The 20498-nt window shown below is 36.9% G+C and overlaps 3 protein-coding genes across 6 annotated transcripts in view; 2 read left to right on the top strand and 1 right to left on the bottom strand.

Moving 5' to 3' along the window:
• Nucleotides 1-299: 299 nt before the first annotated feature.
• On the top strand, nt 300-1250 carry LOC111507825 (alpha-crystallin B chain-like). The gene has a single exon (XM_023163181.2). It carries the CDS (start codon nt 563-565, stop codon nt 1058-1060), a length of 498 nt encoding a protein of 165 aa, XP_023018949.2. The 5' UTR covers nt 300-562; the 3' UTR covers nt 1061-1250.
• Nucleotides 1251-2467: 1217 nt separating this feature from the next.
• LOC111507831 (transcription initiation factor TFIID subunit 1-like) lies at nt 2468-7035 on the top strand. The gene has a single exon (XM_074176364.1). The coding sequence runs from the start codon at nt 2628-2630 to the stop codon at nt 6849-6851; it is 4224 nt and encodes a 1407-aa protein (XP_074032465.1). The 5' UTR covers nt 2468-2627; the 3' UTR covers nt 6852-7035.
• A 650-nt stretch (nt 7036-7685) lies between these two features.
• The window catches only part of Pka-R1 (Protein kinase, cAMP-dependent, regulatory subunit type 1), a 174462-nt gene continuing 161649 nt past the window's right edge, over nt 7686-20498 (bottom strand). For all 4 annotated transcript variants that reach the window (XM_074176365.1, XM_074176367.1, XM_074176368.1 and 1 more), the window contains exons 2-5: nt 19170-19526; nt 16568-16816; nt 14228-14490; nt 7686-13102 (exon numbers count right to left, since the gene is read on the bottom strand). In XM_074176365.1, the coding sequence (XP_074032466.1) occupies nt 13018-13102; nt 14228-14490; nt 16568-16816; nt 19170-19526 (954 nt within the window). In that variant the 3' untranslated portion in view covers nt 7686-13017. The remainder of the gene's footprint in view (nt 13103-14227; nt 14491-16567; nt 16817-19169; nt 19527-20498) is intronic.

Raw genomic sequence — 20498 nt, forward strand, 5'->3', positions numbered from 1 at the left:
GGCTCGTTCTGAGTACTGATTCACACAAACCGGAGGTCGGGGCGGAGACGAGACAGGGACGTTCGTTTCTCCAGCGCCTTTCCTATAAAAAACCGTCAAATGTACAGAGACACGGAAAGACATGGAGAGACGCGGAAAAGACACCTCGTCTCCACCAGACGTCCTGATGTCTTTTTTTTGCAAGAATAAAAATTGACCTGGCAACATTGCTCATAATAAAGAAACGTGAGGATTTGACAATAAAAGTGGAAGTGACAACTGTTTTTGTTATTTCAAGAATGTTCAAGTCTCTTCTGAAGTTTGTAGGATCAATTTCAATATAACCAATTCAAATATTACTTTCTGCAATCTAGAACCTTGTAGAATTTTTTTTTAATTCTGGAATAATCTAGAGACCTATTTAAAGAATGAGTAGTGAACACATTCCGGAGAATTCTAGAAACAAGCATGCGCAATTTCATCCAATGAGATTGTATAAATACGCGGCAACTTGATAATTTCGTCAGTTTGAAACTTCAGATTTTCGTATTGATTTGAGGTAAATTGAAGTGATAATAACAAAATGTCTCTATTTCCGTATTTCTTTCGTGATGTGTTGAGACCATTGAGGATGATGGAACATCAGATGAAGCTGGCAGAGGAGATGTTCCACCCGTCGACATTTTCGGCATTGAACAGGCCGCGGTACACCATCAACTTGGAAGAGGATCTGTCTCAAAGGGATGCGGTGATCCAGGATAAAGAAAAATTCCAGGTAAAGTTGGATGTGCAGGATTTCAAGCCGGAGGAAATTGTAGTGAAAACTTTGAACGGCAACGCAATTCAGATAGAAGCAAAACACGAAGAGAAACATGGAGAAGACAAAGGGTTTATTTCCAAGCATTTGATTAGGAGATTTGTTCTGCCGAGGGGACACGATCTGCAAAATGCCGTATCTAGTTTATCCTCCGATGGGGTGCTCACTATCACAGCACCCAAAAAGATTCAAGAGGCTAATGAAAAAGTGATTCCAATTTGCCATGAACAGTCGGGAAACCAAACCGGAGAGGATAAGAAGTAGGAATGACCGTATTGTTTCAATTAGTTTTGCAAATATTTTTGTAATACATTTATAGAACAGCTTTGAGAATGAATTGATTTGTCTCATTATTGGCTTATATCTTATAGTTGTATTTATATATAAGATATTTGGGTTCGACTGATAGATCTAAGATGTACTGTACTTTTTTCATTAAATATATTTTCAAAAATTGTAGTTTACTTCTTCATAGAGCTCACATTCAATACGATTTTTGATATCGACAACTTCAATTGCTTGGAAAAGTGAATTGATACTGTATGGAAATTATTTCTAGAATCATTCAATTAGTAATTTGGAGCTGTCGAGATGAAAGTTGATTAGTCATCCTTCTGTTATTATATCAAAGAAAGACAAATACAGTTTTAATTCACTTTTCAGGTGTATTGAAGGTGTCAAGATGGATGTGGTGAAAGTTATCACGTAAAGTGTAAATATTTGGCTACATATATAAAGATAATTTAACTATGTTGAAAGGTCATGGGAAATTTTATTCTGGAGGGATTTGTAACATGAAGAAGTGCATTGTGAGCAAAGCACCTTCAGTGTTCTAATTTATTGCATTTGACTCACCTACATTATACACAAATTACGCCCAAAACAATATCAGACTTCTTATGGGTATTCAATTCAGATCATATTTCTGAATATGAAAATGTTCTGCAAGGACATTCATAAGATAACTAAAGAAAGTGCAACGCAATTAACACATTTCCCATTCTTGTTTGAAGACCACTATAAAATAATCATGTTTTTTATCAAAACTTCAGTTATTGTAGTGAGCAGTTGACTTAAACGTTCCAACGCGATCAACCATTGTACCATATATTTATCAGCTTTTGTTGTTCTTCACTTCATAAACTGTAACTTCGATTCTTTATATTGAACGTTAAATTTACCAGAGCAAATTTTATGAATTGTTTCCACTTTTATCCTTCCTCAACTCTTTTCTCAAATATCTCTTGAATATACTTTAAAAATATAATTTGAACATATGGAATGGGATACCCCACACATCCATTATTTCATCCATAATATATCCTTTGGATATAAATTCTATATATATATATATATATATATATATATATATATATATATATATATATATATATATATATATATATATATTTTTATATATATATATACACATATCACCTATTCGGAGTTCATGTCGTTTGAAATTCTCAATATATCGCTTCCAAATCTCAATTCTGAGTAATCAGAAGTTATGTATTCCTAATTCTGATGTCATGTGCGAAGTCACAAAACTATGAACTACAGTTCATACCATAAGTACCAAAAATGAAATTTTACCAAATAATAATTACCAAAAATAAAATTTTTGGTAATTGCAAGTTCAATTAAACTGTCAACAGAATCACCTGAGATAGTACCTGAATTGTGCCTATTCATTAAGCATATAGAAAAATTGTACCTGTTATGTTACCTGTTATTTTACCTAATTCTGCTATATATTTGGATTGTTTGCAATTAGTCGTTCAGTTGAGAAGATAAAGTGTCAGTGAATGTTATAATAGTTTCTGTAAATATGAGTGTGGACACTGAAGATGAAAGTTCCATCCTTACTGGATTTTTGTTTGGAAATATTGACGAGGCAGGAAATTTTGAAAATGAGTTATTCGATTCCAATGAACGAAAACAGCTTGCTTCTCTTGGGAAGTTGGGTTTGGGTTCTTTTATCAAAGACATATTGAGCGATGAAACATTAACAGAAAAAATTGAAAGTGACTTCGAAACCTATGATGTCACACACAAACAAACTGGTGCTGGGGTTGAAAACTTTGGTTTACAAGGCAGCTTATCTTCCGAAATATATAGGTCACAAGACAGTCAAGAACATTTCAGCAGAAGTACTTATTCAGGAAAAAGCGGAAATTATTCTGGTTCTGATGTTGAGGTACCATTAGCTGAAGATTTCTTTGATATGACTGAACTTGCAAACGAGGAGGCTGGCTGCATAAATGAAGATTATGATGCTGATGATGAAACTCCTAATGAATATATCAAGCTCATGCCTCCACAGAAAATACCTGTTATTGAAGAGTCGGTAACACCAGAGAGTTCACAAGTAGTTGCCTATGAAGCTGACAATGGTAACAAGAAATTCGAGACTCCTTTGGCTGCAGTGCCTTCTTCTAAATATAGTAATATAGATGTGACAGAACTATTTCCAGATTTTCGCCGTGGAAATGTTCTAAGATTCTCCAGGCTTTTTGGTCCTGGCAAACCAACTAGCCTACCCAAAATATGGGAAAATGTGAGGAAAAAACAGGAGGCACGTGAACACAAAGGCAAGCTGCGTGATACTGACTCAAATTCTGAAGTTGAAAATCCTAGACATAAAGGTTGGTTGTTTGATTATGCAGATCCTAAACCAGAACTACTCATGAGTGATGATGAGGAAAAGTTTCTGAAGCCTGCAGTGGCCACGAGTGGAGGAAATGAACAAAACATGGAGGAAAAGGATGATTCAGATCCAAACGCAGCAGGGTGGAGGTTTGGTCCAGCACAACTCTGGTATGACATGCTTGGAGTACCGGAAACAGGTGAGGGATTCAATTATGGATTCAAAATGAAAGACAGGCCAGACAGTGAATCAGTGGTAGAGATAACTGACGAAAATGAGCCATTAGAAAAAAAACAAGACCAACAGTGTCCAGATGATGCTTTCTTGATGGTTTCTCAAACGAATTGGGAAGATGATGTAATTTGGGACGGAGATGTGGTAAAACAAAAGGTGTTGCAAACTTTAAGTTCTAAAACTAGTGCGGCGGGATGGATCCCCTGTAGTGGCACTAGGACAGCCCCACCTTTTAGCCAATCAGGTGAAATAGGTACGTCAGCTGGGATGCCTGGCCAGGAGCAGGATGACACTAGATGTTCTATGTTTCCTGTAGAAAATGAAGAACTGGTTTATGATAGATGGGAAGATGATGTTATCTGGGATGCTGATGACATGAAGAAAATTCCAAAACCGTCAATCTTGACTCTGGATCCTAATGATGAGAATATTATTTTTGGAATACCTGATGATATTGACCCGTTCAAACAAATCGCAGGTCAAGCTACTCCTGTGAAAACTAAGGTTTCCCTTCCTCACGTAAAAAAATCTAAGATATTGTTAGAAAAAGCAGGTGTTATAAATGTTCTTCAAGAAGATTCTTCCCCCTCGCCCCCGAGGTCACCTGACAGGGATCCATTCAATATTTCAAATGACAAATACTACCAGCCACGAAATTCAGATACAGCTCTGACGCTGAAGGTAGCTGGTGCAAATTCGATTCGACATTCCACACCTGCCTTAGAGTTAAGGGCTCCTTTTATCCAAACTCATATGGATTCGATGGCATTGAGGGATTTCCATAGACCGGCAATGAAAAGATTTTCACATGGACCTCTGTCTCTGGCTGGCCCTCATGGTGCTATGCCTCTGATGGGACATATCAAGAAAAAAGCGGAGGAAAGAGAAGCTGAGAAAAAAGCTTTCGGAGGTGTCGATGTGTTCTCTATGAGGACTCCTGAAGACTTGACTGGTCGAGATGGTGAATTGATTTTGCTAGAATTTTGTGAAGAATATCCCCCATTAATGAATCAAGTTGGAATGTGTTCCATAATCAAAAACTATTATAAGAGGAAAGCTGGGAAAGACTCTGGTCCTCCTACATATAGATACGGAGAGACTGTCTATGCTCGTACTTCTCCGTTTTTAGGTGTATTGCTCCCGGGTCAGTCCATCCAAGCTATAGAAAACAACATGTATCGGGCTCCAGTTTATGAACATAATATTCCAGAATCTGATTTCATAGTCATAAGAACTCGACGGCAGTATTATATTCGGGAAATGGATTCGATATATCTTGCTGGCCAGCAATGCCCTTTGTATGAAGTGCCAGCGCCAAACTCCAAAAGGGCAAATGATTTTGTTAGGGACTTTCTTCAGGTTTTTATATATCGTTTGTTCTGGAGAAGCAAAGATAACCCTAGAAAAATAAAAATGGACGATATTAAAAGAGCCTTTCCCTATTATTCCGAGAACAGCATTAGGAAAAGATTGAAGCTTTGTGCTGACTTCAAAAGGACAGGCTTGGATTCGAAATGGTGGGTTATCAAATCAGAATTCAGACTACCAACCGAAGAAGAAATTAGAGCTATGGTATCTCCTGAACGTTGTTGTGCATACTTTAGTATGATAGCTGCAAAGCAACGTTTGAAGGATGCTGGCTATGCCGAAAAATTCACTCCCGCGGAAGATGATGATGAAGAAATACAATTGAAAATGGAAGATGAAGTTAAAGTTGCACCTTGGAACACTACTCGAGCATATATTCAGGCTGTGAAGGGCAAGTGTCTCCTTCAGTTGACTGGACCTGCTGATCCTACAGGTTGTGGGGAGGGTTTCAGCTATGTCAGAATCTCCAATAAGCCAACTCAGAATAAAGAACATGAATCTCAACCTAAAAGGGCTGTAACTGGAACCGATTCAGATTTAAGAAAGTTGTCTCTAAACAACGCCAAAGCCTTGTTGAGAAATTTTGGAGTTTCAGAAGAAGATATTAAAGAACTCACACGTTGGGAAATTGTTGATGTGGTGAGAACACTTTCTACAGAAAAAGCTAAAGCTGGGGGAGAGGGAATGGACAAGTTTTCCAGATGTAACAGACTTTCTATAGCTGAAAATCAAGAAAGGTACAAAAAAGAATGTCAATGCATATTTGACTTGCAAAATCGAGTTTTAGCAAGTGCTGACGTACTGAGTACTGACGAGGAAGAGAGTTCGGAGGATGGAAGTGATGAAGATATCGAGGAAATGGGCAAAATTATTGAAAATATGTTATATAACAAGAACACAAGCACGCACCTTACGCTAGAGCGAGAAGAGCTAGAAAGACAAAAATTGATAAAAATGATGGAGGGCGCTAAAGATAGACCAGAAGATAAGAAGAAATGTACAGAAGTAAATGATGGCCAACGTTACCCGCAAGGCCGAGTATTGAGAATAGTTCGTACACTCAAAACCCGTGAAGGCGAGGAGTACCATAGACAAGAAATCGTTCGAAACCAAGCTGTGATAGACGCTTACGTTAAAATCCGTAAGTCAAAAGATGAAGCTTTCATCCGACAATTTTCTTCTTCAAATGAAGCTGAAAAAGAGGAATTGAAGAAAGAAAAACGTAGGATTCAAGATAAATTAAGAAGGATTAAGAAAATTCAAGAAAAGAAGGGAACGGCTGGTGGTCATGTGCAGACTACACCAATTGTTAGTTTACCGTCTGCAAACTCTGCTCGTGTCACACCTACGTCGAGCAAAAGTACAACTCCCTCGCTCCCCAAGTCATCAAGGAAGACTAAACACATGACTGACTCAAAATGTGGGTTAACAGGCATGAGTACTGCTATAAATGTTGCTATGACAGATAATCAAGAGAGATGTATTGCAAATCAACTCAACACTGGTGATGAAGAGATAAAACATGAAGGTTCAATGCTAAAAGTGCCTAGAAACGATCTGTGCAATAAGAAGAGACCGCGGGAAATCTCTGATTCACACTGTGAGGGATTGGCGAAAAGGAGACGAACTGTTCCAGTTGTTCGGTTGTCCGATCTGCCTTTACGAGCAGTTGAAGAATCACATCATGAAACCGCAATGAAGTTATATGATGATTTAGCATTGAGTGAAAGTGACGATGAAGTTTCCAATACTCCTCAAGAGCCTATGCAGGAAGATTATGATGCAGACGATCTTTGGTTTTAAATGTTTAATGTGGGTTATTTACACCGAAATGATCATTTAGCAGTGAGTGAAAATGGAGATGGAAGTGCAAATATTTCTCAAGAGTCTATGCAGGAAGATGATGGTACAATCGATTTTTGTAAAGTAATACTTTGACTTTTATATGTTCATATATCGATATATATTGTAGGTTATGAAAGAAAAATAAAAATGTTGGATTGTAATGTGCTTGATTCTGTTAAATAATCGAATATCTTACTCAATGGAATATGAGGTATTCGAATTGACAATTAGTATAGTTCACTTCCTCTTGAAGATGATCACTTGGTGATCGAAACACGTGTCAAGGTGTTGAAAATATATGTTTGGTGTACATGAAACTCCAGTAATATTCACTTTTTCCACTATTCATCAAAAATATTTCTTGAATATACCTGACAAATATATTTTGAACACATAGGATGGTATACCACACACAAATACATGTCTAGTGCTTTCTGAAAGACCTATGGCAATAATGAATTAAAATTTGTATTCTGTGGCATTAATTACGAAGTGTTGATGAATAGGCTGATTTGCACTGGTAGATCTACCATGACGAAATCCATGTTGCTGCAATCCCATGATAGCTTTTTTGTTATACTATTTAACAATTTGGGTAATTTGTTCTATTTGAGCAAAATTTTAAATGGACTTGTGGATAGTACATTTTTGACCAGTCGAATTAATCTTCATGTTCCACCACCCGGAATTCGACCGCGGAAATATATATGGATTTAGTCCAAAATATAACAGTGATGACGCTTCTTTCCATTCGAAAACTGTGGATAAGGGAGAAGTTATCAAAACAAGAAATAACTAAGATATAGTTTTAATGGAAGATATTCAAGTATATACAATCTGGGAACATTCAGTAATCCCGCAACAAGTAGAAAAGGTTACCACCACAATATAACCCATGAAACATCAGTAAATTCGAAGACAGTCTCTACCCACCGTTGGGTTATTCTACCAGAAATGAATGCTCAATACAATCCACAAAAGAAAATATCAGTACAGAGTGTATAGTTGCTATTTCAAAATAATAAATAAATGAAAAATTGCCGTTTTTTAATGTAACTATTCATGTAACATCTTTGCATATTAATTCTAAATCGGATACCATGACAAATTCAACACAGTACATCAAACATTTGATTCATCAGATGATAAATTGCTCAGTCAAAATTCTGACACAGGACATGAAAATGGACAAATATTTCAATTGGTTAGTCACGATCAGCCAGAGTATTTAGTTGCGATTTCATAAATTACTCATTAAAAAATATTGTACTTTGAAAGTCTCATTTAGAGGTCGTTTATCACTTCAGATCAATGAGGTTCAATTTACTTCTAGAAGAATCAAAGCACTATTCATGGGTCGAACTAGTCTGAGGGAGATTTCCAAAAACCATTCCACTCCAAAGACCAATAAGCTACTGGGTATCTTCCAAAAGCCAAAGTAATAGAAATTGAATTTGCATTGCATTAGAACTATGAAAAAAATCCAATTGGGAAGCAAAATCTATAACACCTCAAAGGTGCGACTTCGTTCCCTTCTGTCAAAAAATACAACGCCCATAGAAGCTCATAAGTACGATTTTAATGTATCCTGAAATTTATAGTACCTACCGTGACCACCAGAAAGCGATGGCAGTACAATGTACAAGTACAAGCAATTTTAGTTACACGTGAGAATCGTTGTATTCATGCCACGTGCCAGTGTAGAGGTGTCTGCAGTATGCTGTGTAATGCCCGCTGCAAGTAGTCCCACTGTGATTCGAAAGTGCATATAGATTGTAACGACAAGGAGCCACATTGTCTGTTGCATAATGGCCCATACCTAATTCTTCCAGAGCAAAGTCTTGCTTCTGAATCTTTCCGTTAGGGAGAATCTTGAAAAATGAATGACTAAAATACGGGGAAACTTATGGATTGATAGGGATTTTGTGCATTCTTTTCATGCACCTTGAACACGTCGGTTTTTCATCTCCATCCAGAATTTCGTCTCTTGTGAAGGAATCCAAGCATTTCGACAATCTCAGTTGGCCAGTTATTTGTGGCATGGGTAGAGACAGATCCCAGAAAGGATGCAAGGTTACTGATGAGTGTCCACAGTGTGTGTGTGTGCACTTCATCGTGCATTTCAATTGACCAACAAAACTATCTACAATCTTAGTGTTGTCCATTCTCAAATATTTGAGCAAGGCACTTTTTTCTATCGGCTCGGAATTTATAGTACCTACTCTGACCACCAGAGAGCGATGGCAGTCGCAGACAAACCAGTCGGCCTTTTTATTTAATTTTGGCGTACATCCCCACTTTGGTATGATCCGGCCGACTGGTTTCCAGCGACTACTACCCAATTCTGTTGGTAACCACAATAAATACCGACATGGTACTGCCATCGATCTCTGGTGGTCAGAGTAGGTACTATAAATTTTAGGGTACACTAAAATCCTACTTATGAGCGTCTATGGGCTTAGCATTCTTTGCTCCTATTCCTTAACGAGGACAAATGTCTCTCCACTTACAAGGAATTTTAGTTACACGTGAAAATCGTTATATTCGTGCCAAGTACCAGCGTAGATGTGTCTGCAGTATGCTGTGTAATGCCGGCTGTGAGTAGTCCCACTGGGAATCGAAAGTGCATATAGATTGTAACGACAAGGAGCCACATTGTATGTTGCATAATTGCTCATATCTAATCCTTCTAGAGGAAAGTCGATGGCAGTATTTAATTTGCTTCTGAATCTTTCTGTTGGAGATAATCTTTCCTAATAAATCGGTAAAATACGGGAAAACTTATGGATTGATAGGGACTTTGTGCATTGTCTTCTTTTCTTGCACCTTGAACACGTCGGTTTTTCATTTCCATCCAGAATTTCCTCTCCTGTGAAGGAATCCAAGCATTGCGACAATCTCAGTTGGCCAGTTATTTGTGGCTAGGGGAGAGACAGATCCCAGAAAGAATCGAAGGTTAGTGATGAGTGTCCACAGTGTGTGCACCTGACCAATGAAATTATCTACAATTTTTGACTTGTCCATTCTCAAATATTCGAGCCGGGTGCTTTTTTCCTGTCGCCCAATTTTCCGTCAATTCTATCAACTTCCTCATGCATACCTTTCAAAAGATAACGAAGATACCCCTGGGCGTCTTGATGCGCATGACCCATGAATCGGGGGGCAAAACTCTGAATCTGACTTTTTAAAAAGAGACTGTGTTCACTACTTTATCGGATGAATCTTCTGACCACAATTCCTTGATAACTTCTGCAAATGCTTTAATTAAAGCACTCTCCATACTATAAATACTAGTATCGATATCTTTCATGTATTCATCCTTTTTTAAATATTCCAGTAACCATCTCGTATTTGGTGAACATTAGATTATACTGTTCGTGAAACTGTTGCCAATATTTTTCAGCCCATTAAGCTCAAAGATTTCAATTGAAGAATGTATCTCTGGTCTGATTTAGTCGTAGCTGTTGACGATACGTTCGCCACTGCTGTCTTCTTCCAAGTAATCACGGATGCAATGCTTCTCCCCATTATTGGACCAGCAGGTTAAGGAATTCAAATCTGAACTGTTTGAAACCGAATTGGATAGAGATATGGGAGAAGTTGATTATTCCAGAACTTGTTCATATTTCTCTGCATCTTCTGGCGGAAACTAGGAGGGGACTATTACAAGAAATATAGGGAATCGATCTTTCAATCAATTTTGTACAATGCAAATATTTTTTTACAAAAACAAAAAAAACTATTTCAGTAACGAGAATAAAACAATTTGAGCAATTCTTATCCAGTAAATCAAAATTTTGGCTTACAATTTTAAAACTGATTCAAAGTTAATACAGTGAATCAAATATACTGAAGTCGGAAATATTATGAAAGATATTTATCAACAAATATTCAATTTGATGAGTCTCTAATTAAGTGAGTCACAGGATATAAGCCGTCATTTGTATCAGTCAGCATAAGTGATAGCAAGTCAGAATTTATACCCAGTACTTTCAGTTTAAGGAGGAAGAAACAAATTTGATTTACTTGGTCGAGTAATGAAAAAAAAAAAAAAAATATTGAATAATTCTTCGCCAGTCAATCAGAATCCGACATACTATTTTAAAATTAATTCAAATTTGATACAGTAAGTCAAATATTCTGATTTAATTTTTAACTACAGCCGGAATTATTGGTTTTATTCAACGAATATGTTATTTGTCAAGTTTTTTATCAAGTAAGTCACAGGATATAAGCCGCAATTTTCAATCAGTCAGCATAACCGAGAGCGAGTCAGAATTTATACCCACTAAGTCAGGATTATCAGTTTAAGGAGTAAGTAACAATTTTGATCTATTTGGTGAAGTTGAATTCTTTTATAGGTACTTGTTCTGGATCTTTATTGAATATATTGAGCGAGTTAGAATTTATACCCAGTATCAGGACTTTCAGTTTGAGGAGAAAGTAACGAAATTGATTCATTTTGTTAAGTGATAAAAAAAGAATTAAAAATTTTTGGGTAACTCAAAGCCAGTGAACCACAACCTTGGTTCACTATTTTAAAATTTATCCAAATTTGAAACAGAAAGTCAATTATAGTGATCTAACATTCAAGTGACATTGCAATTATTATGATAGATTTTAATTAACAAATATTTTATTTGACGAGTCTCTAATTGAGTAAATCAGTTTGAGGAGTAAGTATTATTTTTGATTTATTCGGTAAAATTAACTCAACTTAAACTTGGGCTGGATTTTCATTAAATATATTTATCATAAGTAGTCTCGAAAATGGGACAAGAAGGTCTTTTTTGATGATATGGGTGGTCTGGCAATATTTATTATTTCTGATTTTTTGCAAAGGTTAGTAGGTTATATTTCGAGCATAATGTTTCGCTGACAAAGGGTAAAGGGGGACGAAATGAATAAAATTCTAGTCATGTAATAATTGAATGATCTCTAATAACGGACATTTCAATAGTTGAGTTACAATCAGGTAAGTCTTGGGGAGTAAAAGAAAGAATGTTTACTGGTCATGTAAACACGTCAAAACTCACTTCATTTTAAGATTGTAATTGAAAAATTGATTCAAACCAGCCCGTATTGGGAAAATAAGTCAGGATTTTTTCTCGCTAGGCCATGTGAAGCAAAAAAAGTCAGGATTTGCACATCAACTTAGAGATTGTACGTCAAAATTCTTACTTTCCGAATCAATTTAAAATTTGAAAGAGGCGCTATTGTTGGGTTAGTTTTAGTTGGTATTTTTATTCATTTATTCAAATTGGATTATAGAAATTTCCAGATAGTCTTTTTTGGTTTGACAGAAAATTTTTCACCATGAAAATAGAAAATACTTTCCACTCAATGAACCAGAATCAATAATTTTTTTATTTATTAGTGAGTCCAACTAGGCCAATACAATGACAGTAAGTCAGCATTTTTAATTATTGGGTGAATAATTTCAAGACATACTTTCCTCGGCCTAAAATGAAAATTAGTAAATTCCAAGACATTGATTACCAAGTTTCTTTTCCGATGAAAAATGTGTATTCGACATTCTTAGGCAGTTCTACAAATTTATAGGTTAGAATCAAGAAAACTCCGATTCAGTTCTTTCAATAATGGTGAGATTAAGGTTAATTTAGGCAAAATGCTACTCATATATGAAAACATGAACTAATCGCAGATTCTGAACATAACGAATTTGATTTTAGTATTTGTCATACCACAGAACACTCTGACCGAAAATACATTTTTGTATCCCTGAGTAGGTAGAGACTCTTCAGCCAACACAACATTACCGGCAATTCGCCTTCCACTTGGTGCCGAAGACTTACAGAAAAGGGCCGGATTACATAATGCGTCGTTAATATTGTTATGTAATCATAGACTTAATGAAAGCTTTGGAAACGCTACCGAATGCAATCATTCTTTCGTTAAAAGGGGGCAGAGATGGCGGAACGTACAAAAAGTATTTTGCCGCCTAAAATCATATTTCGGTATCGCTTCCCAAAAAATAAATAAATAGCGGATAAATATTAAAATGAAATGTTCAGTTTTTGAAACGAAATATTCAGTTTCTATATGAAAAATCAAGACTTTCAATTTGGCTGAACGTTTTCGGTTCACGTCAAGGTGTCAAGTATTAAACGGAAAGGGACACGTAGCTGTTGTATTGTGTTATGTTCCTTTTCAGTATGTCCGCACAGAGCCCCAAAACCCTCTCGAATCTGAAAACAAAAATAAAAATTAATACATATATATCTGACTATACAATGTAATTTGAAAAAAACTTATAATAAAAAATTTATATTGAACGATAAGTCGACCTTAACGATAATAGACCATTGATGTTATTCCAGTCTTCAAAAAAGGTGACAAAACCGATATTATCAATTACAGGCCGGTGGTAGTGTTATCAGCACCAGCCAAACTTTTCGAAACTGTCATTGTCAAGCATCTCTATAGATCAGTTTCTCCTAAAATATCACAGTTCCAACATGGCTTCATGAAAAAAAGATCCACTGTTAGTAATCTTAGCAATGTTACCCAATTTATAGCTGAAATTTTTCAGTTCATATCTATCTAATCGAAAACAAAGTGTGATAGTGAAAGGGCATAAGTCCAGCCTGGAGTTCCACAGGGTTCCAACTTGAATCCTTCGTTATTTATTTTATTTATCAACAGTCTTGTCATGCAACCTAGCAGTTTCATGACCTAAAGGAATCATTGGGTTCCTATCTTCTCTCCCCATTTTTAACTGTTTTTTTTTTCTTGCTTTTCTCTCGTCTTCTTGTTTACTGGTACTAGTCAGTAAGTATATTTTAGTTTTAAGTTTAGTTTGTAGTAAGGGTCTGAGTGGAAGACCAGTTTCTCTCTTCCTGGTGTTGAAAGAAAACTGAACTCTCACCTTTTATTAACCTAGTTTTTTTTTATTGAAACTTAATATTGTTTGTGGATTTGTGGTAAATAATAAACGTAATATTATTATTATTATTATTACCTGCATCAAACATTTGTATATCACTTTTATTAGAAGCATGCCATGTAATTTTTCGGATATTTTGGGCACGAAGTTTATGTCAGCGAAGTTCCTTGCAAAATTGCTGAATGTCGACTAAAAAAACCATCGCATGAGCATCGTTCGGGAATTGTTGAATGACATTTTAACGGAGAGTTTGGTCAAATGTCACTACTTGTTCGTAACTCGACTCGTGCATACACTTTTAGAAGGTTCTTGAACATTAGTGGTCCTTCGAGCTAGATAACTGTTTTAGGTACCCTTGAACCGCGGTAACGGCTTAGAATATGTATTTACTTGTAACATAAACACTAGTAATGATGTCGTATCTCACCTTGCCCTGTCCAGTTTGACACATTTGAGCGGTCCGCAAGCCACGACGGTTGCAGCTCGCGGCCTGTCCAGCAGAAGGGCGATTTCGCCGAAATAGTCGCTTGGTCCCAATCGCCCTACTTCCGTTGGTTCTTCGCCTTCAATTCTGTTCTGTTTTACAATCGCCGTACCTTCTACGATTATGTAAAAATCATCGCCCGGCTCTCCTTGACGTACGATTGTTTCGCCATCTTCGAAACTGACGGGTTCCAAAGCGTCGGCAACCTGAACAAAAAATAAAAATGAATAAAAAAAATTGTTTATACTTGTATTGTTACTGTTCAAATTTTAGAGTATTCCTTGCACTAGGATTCACACATGTTTCTTTCCGTGGGTTAGGCTACCTATCGGGCGCGTCCCCAGGTGGCGGATAGGGAAACAGTCAGGGGACTGGAGGCCCTGTTCGGGAAGCCAATGTGGTTTTACGGACGAGGTCGCCGGACTCCTGGTCAGTGACAGAAATAAGTAGGGTGAGGGAAACTAAAATCCTCCAAAAGCCTTTGCAAAACATGCCACCGTGGACCAGCCTACCTAAGCTAAGGTATAAGCAATCGTGCCGACAGCTGAATGGTCGCAGGGTGATATGTGGTCACGAACGGCCCCTTTCGGGAACTGGGCGAAACCTAATTGTAATCAGCCTATCTCTGGTAATGCAGGGCTCTGTCAGAGGTCACCAACTCTACTCTTGCTACTCGTGGGAACACACTTGAATGAAACAACACAAAAACAAAAACCAATCCCGAGGCTGGACAGAAGTGCTCACCTCAATCTGAGGCGGTGGGTGATCATAGTAGATCACCTCCAACAGCAAGGGCACTGCCTGCAGCTGGCGCCAAGAGCTCCGGCTTGAATAGAGGCAAGGAACCGGCTGCCTATGCAGAAAAGCTCCTTCACGTGTGCACCTTCACGGAGGGAACCCCAAAAAGGTGTAAGAATCCGCGCAACGACAGTAATATCGCTGCACTCCAAAACCTAGGGGGGGCCACCGTGAGACACTTCAAGGTTGCCAAAGAGAGTGTGTGTTCGGCGAGTCTTGGCCTACACCTGCCAATATAAGGAAGATGTCTTCTAGTGACCTGTTTACCTTCCTGGAAAGGACAGGATGGACGATGACCTAGGAGGACAACTCCTCGGGAGGATGTCCAATGGGTCACATGTGGCCTAAGTGCTGTGAGTTTACACTCACCCTCCTACTCTACAGATACGGATGTTTCTTCAAAAACACTTTTGCACAATTCTGCAGGGCTATTCTGCTTAAAAGTAGCTACAATTATAGACTGGTTTCATTTCGCAGAAGATCGACAGAATTTTTTACTGTATAAATTAGGTTTATTACAATTACAATTTTCTCTACGAATTCAAATTGAATCAAAGCGCTGCATTTGGCATTGATAGTGTTAATGAATGCACTGTTCGATGTTGGCTTGTGGACTTTTGTTCTGGAGATATTAGCCTCGAAGATGAGCCCTTAAGTGGATGATCTACAATAATCCAGAGCAAGGATTTGAGGACCCTGGACCCATCACAAACGATGCCTGGGATGGCAAAAGAACTGGGCGTCACCATACGACTTTTGATGATTTAAAACGTATTGGAAAGGTCAAAAAGCTCGAAAAGTGGGTGCAACACGATTTGAACGATCGATAGAAATTGCCACGTTTTGATGTCCGTTCTTTTTTTTTCACAAGCAAAACGACCGTTTTTTGGATCCTCTACCACAACAGGAGACGTTCAAAACACTGGTTGGACACCGATGAGCCACCCAGGCACTTCACAAAGGCGAAAACTTACCAAAATAGATCATGGTTACTGTATGGTAGTCAGCGGCTGGTGTAATTAACTGTCTCTAACCGGACAAAACAGAGTCAGTTGACACTGGTCAACGGAATAGGTCCGATCTTGCTCCACGATAACGCCCGCCCACACCTTTCACAAATTACAGTCCAAAAATCAAACGAATCGAGCATCAAAGTTCTTCCTCATCCACCTTACTTTCCAGACCTCTGGCCAACTGACTGCCATCTTTTCAAGCACTTCCATAACTTTCTAACCGGTACAACCTTCGCCAATTAAGACCAGGTGAAAAACGGCCTTCGTTGTGATATTTGGGTTTCAACCCTGTATTTTGGGCGGAGAAACTTCTTTTTTCAATTATTTTTCTAATAAGGGCTTCAAGAAAATTACTTTTTAATAGGTATTTCTCAATTAATTGGAGATTTTTGTTATGGAATTCAGAATTGGAAATGGCAAACTCCAATCTCTTCTTCTCCAATTCTTTGCATATCTTGAATTGAAAACTCACCGTAAGACGTTCCCATTTATCGAGATTCTCCAATATCGACACCCTGGAAAGAAACTCTTCGTACATTTTTCTTTTTCTTATAGTGGAACCCATAAGAATCCTTCTGTAAGAATCCCGATCGATCCCCCACAACTTGACGTCCGTTTTGGCTTTCACGGTGGCCGCCCTGGGAGTACCGTAAATGAGGGCCAGTTCCCCAAAACTACCACCTTCGCCTATTGTCGTCACCAACTCATTATTTACATAAACCTGAAAAGTAAAAGAACAATTCAATTATGATAATGAACAACAACGTGTTTGTTGTGCATAAAAAATGAATTTCATACACGAAAGGAAACGGGGTATTTTCCTCTTCCCAAAAGTAAGAAGTGTTTCAACAATATAATCAACTAAGTCTAAAATCAATCAGTCAGAAAACAAAACTAGAGAGACTTGGAAGATTATAAATAAAGAATTAGGAAGAAGCACAAACAACTAGAAAAAAAAACAATAACTCTTGAACATGATGATGGGTCTACAAATGACTCAGATGAAGTAACTGAACTATTTGTTGAATATTTCTCAAATACAGCTGAAAATTCCGTATCTAATCACTTCGGGCAAAACTTGTCTTTACCCTGTACTGTTACTGAAAATATAACCATTATTGAACATTTCCAATCCTATCCGGTTAAAGAATATGAGATAAAAAATGCCCTATCAGAAATGAAAAACCGCAGCCTTTGATGAACTATCAATTAAGAAGATAATACTTTTTTTTATTGTACCTTTGAATCAATCTCTCATTCAAGAATACTTTCCAGAAGTTCTGAAAAAAACATTCGTTATACCTGCATTTGAAAAAGGAAATCCCTCAGAAAGAGACAACTATATACTATAACAATTTTCAATTGAAGGTAACTCATATACAAATTGAGAGCTAACGGCAACAATGTTAAATGTTAGAACTAAATTCTTACCTGGGCCATTTTTATTGTCTATGCATCGCCAGTGTAAATAATTGAAAAGTAAGATGATTCCATGAAATTTGTCCCCGTAACAAGATAGCTTCTGCATATCGATAGGATGTACGAGCGAATAGGTGAACCAGTTCGTTGAATACTTTGAAACATCGGTAAACTGATCAACACTTCGCAGGTCTATTATATTTGCGTCCTTAAAATGCCATAACTAGTCTTTCGGTTTCTTCATTATCAAGCGTCCTTATCTGCATAGGCGTAGTGTGTTCTGTTTCTTGTGAAGGTTACTTTGTTTTGTATTTCTCAAATATATTTTATTATATTTATTAAATAGACTGTTATATTTATTAACTTTAAAATATAAGATAGAGTTGGCCGATACTTGTTTTTCAAAATACATTATCGTAGATATTCATCACATTCACACTTTATTGTGAGATAATTAGTTGACCTAGTTATTAAACACAGGTATGAATGTTTTTTTATAGGTAAATATCTTTGATTTGCTCGATATCAAAATTATTTGAAAAAGTTGTAGTACTTAGGGTTATGGATTATTTGGAAACAAGTAGGCTGCTATGTATGTCTCAGCATGGTTTCAGAAAAAAAAAATCTATAGGGACAGCTTCCTATCACCTTCTGAATTATATTCACACAGAGATAGATAAAAAAATTATGTGATCTCACTATTTTTCGACTTATCAAAAGCGTTTGATACAGTGTGCGCCGAATTTCTCATCAAAAAACTGCCAATGCTCGGGTTTTCACGAAATATGATAAGTTGCATACAATCTTATATGACAAGTGTATAAAAAATGGTGAAAAAACATCATTACTAATATTATTATAGCTAGTTCCAAGAGGAAAGTTAAACGTATAAAAATATATATCCCGACAAAAAACAATCATTGTTAATCTATTCTATTAGTAAACGGAAATGTCTACTCATTAAATTTGAAAAAAAAACGAGTTTGTATGTGTTCAATTACTTGAATAAAAAAAATATTTCGAACTCTAGGCTTAACATGCTGTTCATAAAAGTGCTGGTCCAGATGGAATCCCACCTGTCTTGTTATTCAACTGTTTCACTTTCCTTTTTGTGCCACTGAAAATAATATTTCGAAACTGATTTAACCAGGGTTCCTTTCCGAATGTTTGGAAAAATCATCTCCTTATTGAAATCGGGTAATAAAAACGATATAAAAAATTACAGAAATATTTCTGAAATTTTAAAGAATCCACGTACGTGTCTATCTGTTAGCCTCTCATTAAACAAAGCTGCGTTACTTTTCCACTTTCTCCGAAACAGAATGAACCATATTCATCGAATCGAAAGAAAAGTTGACTATCCACATCAACTGCTTTATTGTTGATAAAGTTGAATCGTTGATTGATGTTTTTGTCAGTTTGACAAAATTTGTCACAAACCTATTATCCAGTGAAATGTTTGAAATTCTATTGCTGGACGAAGTTCAAATTAAAAAAAAACGATAGGATTATGTCCTCTTGAAAATGAAAGTATTCTACGTCATGAATCTGTAAACCCTTCATAGATATTTGACTGTCGAACAAGTGCGTAGATGGTAAACGTAACATAGAAATCATTTTCACTAAACGCAGATCAAGTTGAAATAAAAACATACCTCCACTTCCCCTTGATCGATAACGTAAAAATTATCCCCCTCGTCGCCTTGTTGGATGATGGCCTCGCCAGGAAGACAGTTGACAGGAAACATGGCGTCGAATATGTCCGACCGCTCGTTCTCGTCCAGATGCGAGAAGAGCACGTTTTTGGCGATGGCCTTCGAGAGGGCCGCCATCGTCTTGTAATCCTTCGGGACGACCTTCTTCACGTAGCTGGTGGCGTCTTCCTCGGAGACCGGTTCTGCGGAGATGCCGCCCCTGCGTCTGACCGGTTGCTGCGCGTGCGCCGGCAAAGGCGACAGATCCTCCGTATCCTCCGGGGACGCTGCCTGTTGTTTGGCATCTAAGGCTTGTTCCTGGAAAAAAATGTATATTGCTCAGTTCGAATCATGCCAAATTTTCGTAATTAAATGACACATTTATTTATTCAATTATTTACGGCAATGCCCATTTCTTACAAAATAATTAACAAGTTCACACATATGTATTTAACAGTAAACTAAGCTACGTTTAAGGAATATATATATATATATATATATATATATATATATATATATATATATATATATATATATATATATACATATATATACATATATATATATATATATATATATATATATATATATATATATATATATATATATATATAGTGCTAGTCAAAAGTCCCCTCCCCCCTCGTATCTTTGGATCTTTGGAACGGGTATACTTATAATAATGAAATTTGGAGGGTGGAAATAAACGGATGTAGGCTTCTTAACTGGTCATAACAGGTGACGCAATAGTCATAAATGACGTCACAAGGCCACTGTGACCAAAAATTTTAAATGGGACCCTATGGCAAGTGACAACTCGTTTGAAAGGTATTGAAAATACCTATTCAGTCATACCAATTTTGTTTGGGTTTCGGCTGATTTTGATTGATAAATTGAAGAAATACGAAAATTATTGTTTCGCATTTAATTAATAAAGATTTTAAAGTACGCCTCTGGTTCATTGTCAAAAAGGTTGACGTGTTTGAATTATCTACTTGTCAAAAGTGTTTATACCTTGAAAATTTACCTAAGCTATTGTTTAACGAGACGTTTAAGTGTTTACATAGGCAAAATGGTACGTACTGTAGCCGACAAAGTAGCAGCTATCTTAATAATTGGTGAATGTAGAAACAATTTCCATGCAGCGGAAAGACTGTTTAATGAGAGGTACCCCGATCGCCCTATATCGAGGGTTTATTTGAGGGAGCTTCTTCGGAAGTTTGAAGCATCAGGTAGTGTTCAAGATGCCAAACGATCTGGTCGACCAACAATTAGTGATGACAAAAAAATTTA

The sequence above is a fragment of the Leptinotarsa decemlineata genome, unplaced genomic scaffold, assembly GCF_025532065.1.
Source record: "Leptinotarsa decemlineata unplaced genomic scaffold, Ldec_3_MD MMD2_tig00001719_RagTag_RagTag, whole genome shotgun sequence".
NCBI classification, from domain to species: Eukaryota; Metazoa; Arthropoda; class Insecta; order Coleoptera; family Chrysomelidae; genus Leptinotarsa; species Leptinotarsa decemlineata.